The sequence below is a fragment of the Medicago sativa genome, chromosome 2 (assembly GCF_051527215.1).
Source record: "Medicago sativa cultivar Bolivia chromosome 2, Bolivia_mono, whole genome shotgun sequence".
Classification (NCBI taxonomy): Eukaryota; Viridiplantae; Streptophyta; class Magnoliopsida; order Fabales; family Fabaceae; genus Medicago; species Medicago sativa.
This window is the reverse complement of record NC_140750.1, coordinates 56,634,466-56,639,381: the sequence shown is the minus strand read 5'-3', so window position 1 is coordinate 56,639,381 and position 4,916 is coordinate 56,634,466. Positions and strand designations below refer to the sequence as shown.

The 4,916-nt window shown below is 31.5% G+C and overlaps 1 protein-coding gene across 1 annotated transcript; it reads left to right on the top strand.

Annotated features, from left to right (window-relative positions):
• Window positions 1-2,803: 2,803 nt before the first annotated feature.
• Window positions 2,804-3,717, top strand: LOC146949173 (uncharacterized). The gene is made up of 3 exons (XM_085745232.1): window positions 2,804-3,145; window positions 3,254-3,325; window positions 3,422-3,717. Exons 1-3 carry the CDS (start codon window positions 3,023-3,025, stop codon window positions 3,608-3,610), a joined length of 384 nt encoding a protein of 127 aa, XP_085601358.1. The 5' UTR covers window positions 2,804-3,022; the 3' UTR covers window positions 3,611-3,717.
• The last annotated feature ends 1,199 nt before the right edge of the window (window positions 3,718-4,916 follow it).

Sequence of the window (4,916 nt, the reverse complement as noted above, 5' to 3'; positions counted from 1 at the left end):
ACATATCATTTTCAAAATTTTGCGTATATTATAGTCAATTTGAATAACACTAAATTTTGTGCTATCAATACTAATCTCTACCATATAAGATACTCCCTCCGTCACAAATTGTATGACGTTTTGGACATTTCACACGTATTAAGAAATGTAATTAATATTGTGTGAGAAAGAGAAATTATGAGTTGTTTTACAAAATTGTCCTTAACAAATGATATGGGAAAAATAAATGAAAGAATTGAAAGAAGAGATAGTAATAAATAGTTAAGGATATAATAGGAAAAGTAACAATAATGTTTCATTGGTATTGTAAAGCGACATATAATTTGGGACAAAAAAAATTTCAAAACGACATACGATTTGGGACGGAGGGAGTAGTACAATCATTTTTCGATACCAACATCTGTTACAAATATATCCAAACATACCCTAATTTTTTTTAGTATCGAAACTATAAACAATGACAAAAAAACAAATTAGTCTGGTCAAACTATTGGCAAACAAAAGAAAAAACAAGGTCCAAGATCGCAAGCTATACTACTATGTATAATATCATAGTGTAGATGCCTAAAACATTGATCCAAAAAGTAAGGTCTTTCTCTAGGATGAGCTGAAAGTTTATCATGCATAAGGTATTTCGACAATTTTATTGTAATCCTTTAAAGACTGTAGACGTTTTGTAGAGTAGATGAAACGTTGATGAAATGCACAATATTATTCTTCCAAACCATAAAATAATGTAATGTCATCCAAAATTTACGAATTTTTTTATTATCAAGAGTGCTTAATGCTCAACTTGACATAATTATTGGTTGAGAAGTCTATCGTGTATTCAAGATTTCTTTAGACATAATATGAACAATGGTAAAGCCAAGATGGACGACCGTCTAAGACCTCATACAATTAATGGGCACAAAAAAATTTAGTAGGTAATATGTATGGTATGTATAAATATAAATATTTGGAGGGGTTTCAAATTTTATAATAGTACATGTAAATAGATATAGATGTCCCATTCTTTTTTCTTTTTTTTTAGTTTTGGCAAAGTACGTGAGTTTGCACAAATATCTTTTATTTTTCCGCGTGTGTGCAAAATGATAAAGAAAGGAATAGAGGAAAACTAAGAATAGAGGAAAAGGAATAAGAAATCAAAGAAATAATCTATGTTTATTTTTATAGTAGAAACTATAAGAATTATAATTTCTCTACAAAAAATGGACGTTACAAAACCGTATGAAATTATTTATATAAAAATAAGTTATTCGATATGTAATAGATACATAATACATGAAGTTGATAATTTACAACAATTTCATTTTTTTTGATAAGCAAGGAGAAAGGACAGGCATCAAGAGGTCTCATCGACAACCCAACTAGGTTGGCACCCCGAGAGACTTCCATCCTATGCCGTCAAACTCGAATTTTTATTAAAAAAAGGGGAAAAATCCTTTATTATAAAAGCTAGAGTTGTTTGGCTACAATGTTTGCCCTAATTCACCATATTTTGCCCTAATGCCTAACATTTTTCCCTCCTAAACAAGTATTAATTGCTACTCTAATCTCACCCGTTCAAACTCTATTTTCACATTTGATCACACCCGTTGATTCAAACTCTAAAAATGTTTCCTCATATAACTTCGTTAATGCAATTAAAGACGTATTAAATGCTAATCAATTCATTCAACAATCCCCTACACTAATTGCTAATCAAAAAAAATCATAAACATCCATTAAAACGAACTTATATCAATTGGTCACGAAAAATAAAAGCTAGACTTGCTTGGCTACCATGTTTGCCCTAATTCACCCTATCCTTTATTATAAAAGCTAGAGTTGCCAAGCTATCATGTTTGCCCTAATCACCCCCTCTTTTTCCCTCCTAAGCAATTATATGATCTTAGCTGTTGATGTGAATTCCTTGCTAATCTAATCTCAGCCGTTGATTCAAATGATATGTTTCAAACTACCCATTTCCTATCTCATACAGATGCGTCATAATGTCGATTAAAATCGTAGTTAATGCCAATCAAATCACCCTAACTCCCAACGATTAGTAAACTTTTATATTTAGGGAATCATATCGTATGTATTCATTTAGCGAATAAAATCGTAACTACTCATTTACTATCTCATACAAATGTGTCATAATGTCCATTAAAATCGTAGTTAATGCCAATCAAATCACCATAACTCCCAACGATTAGTAAACTTTTCTATTTAGGGAATCATATCGTATGTATTCATTTAGCAAATAAAATCGTAGTTAATGCCAATTAGTGCCCTAATCACCCCCTTTTTTTCCCTCCTAATCAATTATATGATCGCTGCCATTGATGTATTCATTAATCAATGCAAATAATGCAAATAAAATCGTAACTACTAATTTCCTATCTCATAGAGATGCGTCATAATGTCCATTAAAATCGTAGTTAATTCCAATCAAATCACCATAACTCTCAACGATTAGTAAACTTTTCTATTTAGGGAATCAAATCGTATGTATTCATTTAGCGAATAAAATCGTAGTTAATGCCAATTAGTGCCCTAATCACCCCCCTTTTTTCCCTCCTAATCAATTATATGATCGCTGCCTTTGATGTATTCATTGTTGGTTACCGTGGTTGATGGAAAACTATCTTACAAAAGATGCAAGGAATGCAAAAGCGTTGTTCCGAGGTAAATATGCCGTTTTTTATATGAAACATATCAATGAAAATAATTAAATTGGATTATAACTGATATCATTAATCAATCCATTGTATGTTCAAGCTGCATGTCATTGTCATGGATGATTCTGGCTCGACAACATTTGTTCTCTTTGATCGTATTGTCACCTAGTTCATAGGAAGGAATGTCCAAGACTTGATTACAGAAATTAACAAGGTTGCTTTCTTATTCTTAGTTTTATATTTTATATGCAGATTCAAGTCAACACTAATCACTACAAACTCCCATTTGCTTGGTGCAGCCTGAGAACAAGTCAATTCGTTATCCTATTGATTTCAACTTTTTTGTGGACAAAAAAATGCTCTTTAAGGTGGAGGTTAGTGATGGTAATATCAATAGGAAGTGGAGGAAATATGGTGTCAAAAGGGCTACTGATGATGTTGAAGTCATCAATGAATTCATCAAGAAATACAATCTCAAGGTTTTTTTTTTGTTTATATTTTTTTTTGTACTATCATATCGGTATGGATTCTTGCGCATGTCGTTATATATTAGAATTTTGACACGGAAGAAACTATCTTTTTAACAGGATTCAACTGATGATGATGGTGTTGATAAGGAATTAGAGTTGACTGCGCTGGGTAGTGATGCCAATAATTTGGTGATAAATTTATAAGCAGACTAATTGATCTTATGCTTTTTTAGCATTCTGATGGCCGAATTATATCATCCTGATATGCCTTTATTCTCCTTTTAGGATTTGGCTGAGTTAGATGATTCTTGCAGCAACTCCAACAAACTGGGAACTCCGTCAACCACATCTGAAAGAAAGAGATCTTCTGATGGTAATACTTCAGCTGGAGGTGGTGTCATAGAAATTGGGGAGGAATCTATAACCAAACCAACTAAAATGGTTCGTGTGAAAGTTGAGCCAAAAGAAAAATAATGAGTTTCTCTTCAGCGGTCTTTTCTGCGTTTCTCTGCGAAATAATGAGTTGAACCTTCAGACAAATATTGAGTTTCTATGAAAGTTGAACAATTTTAATCTGCTTTCTTTTCTGTGTTTTTCTACTTAGATTGAGTATTTATCTTTTTCGTTTATGGTTTTGTAATCCAAACAGCATCTATGGAGTATATTTACAATTCGGCATTTCTAGCAACCAAATTTATCTAGCAACAATTCTGTTTCAAGTTATATTTACCGAATTTATCAAGTAATATATATGATCTGTTAATAGGTCAAAAATGGCATGGATCCAATTTGAAATTTATAGTTAGGCTATAACTATGAAAATATATATTTTTCAAAGCATATTTCGACTCGACGACTAAGGATTTGTAGATGCTCACTTTTTAGTAGTAGTTTCTGAAGTCTAATATTTTTGAAATACATACAATGTCGTATTATTAGCATGTCAAAACTTTTACAGATCCCTGAAACAATCACATCTATATGAAAATCAATCGTTTTTTCATAAAGTAAACTTTTAAACATTTCAGTCATTTTTGCGCAATCACAACTATGTGAAAATTAATCGTTTTGCATATATCCTCTCTCAGGTGGGGTGTAGCATTACTACAGATACCTTTGTCAACATGCTGCAGGTTTCGAAGATGATTTCTGTAGTATTTCCTTCCCACGAACATATAATTGTCTACTACGTTTTAAATGTATATTTTTTTTCATATAATGTCACAAGAAATTTATAGAATCCTCCTAACCGTTTTCTTATGACTTTACAAAGCAATACGCGGTTAAAACTTTTAATTAATAGGAATTACTACCAATTGATTTACAGTGATCATTTACATTAAAAACTTTCTATAAAGCCATACGCGGTACAAGTGAGAATTTCCATGAATTATTTCTTATGACTTTACAAAGCAATACGCGGTTAATTCTTTTAATTGCTGCAATTAATAGGAATTACTACCGTTTGATTTACAAGGGCCATTTACATTAAAAACTTTCTATAAATCAATGCGCGGTGCAAGCGAGAATGTCCATGAATTAATGTTGTGAGTATTTACAAAGCAATACGCGGTTAAGGCTATTAATTGCTGCAATTAATAGGAATTAATACCAATTGATTTACAATTGTCATTTACATTAAAAACTTTCTATAAAGAGTTGTCTTCTCCCTATAACTTTGTGCAGATTTTCGATTCAAATGGTGCGATATTCGGAGATGTACTCATAAGTGAGTTTCTATTTATATATTGAGGTCATATTTATACATCTAGCCATTATA

Coding starts and splice junctions, on each gene's coding strand:
- LOC146949173 (XM_085745232.1), top strand. CDS start 3,023: ATGCTCTTTAAGGTGGAGGTTAGTGATGGTAATATCAATAGGAAGTGG. Junction 3,146..3,253: donor TCAAGAAATACAATCTCAAG/GTTTTTTTTTTG, acceptor TCTTTTTAACAG/GATTCAACTGATGATGATGG. Junction 3,326..3,421: donor GTAGTGATGCCAATAATTTG/GTGATAAATTTA, acceptor TTCTCCTTTTAG/GATTTGGCTGAGTTAGATGA.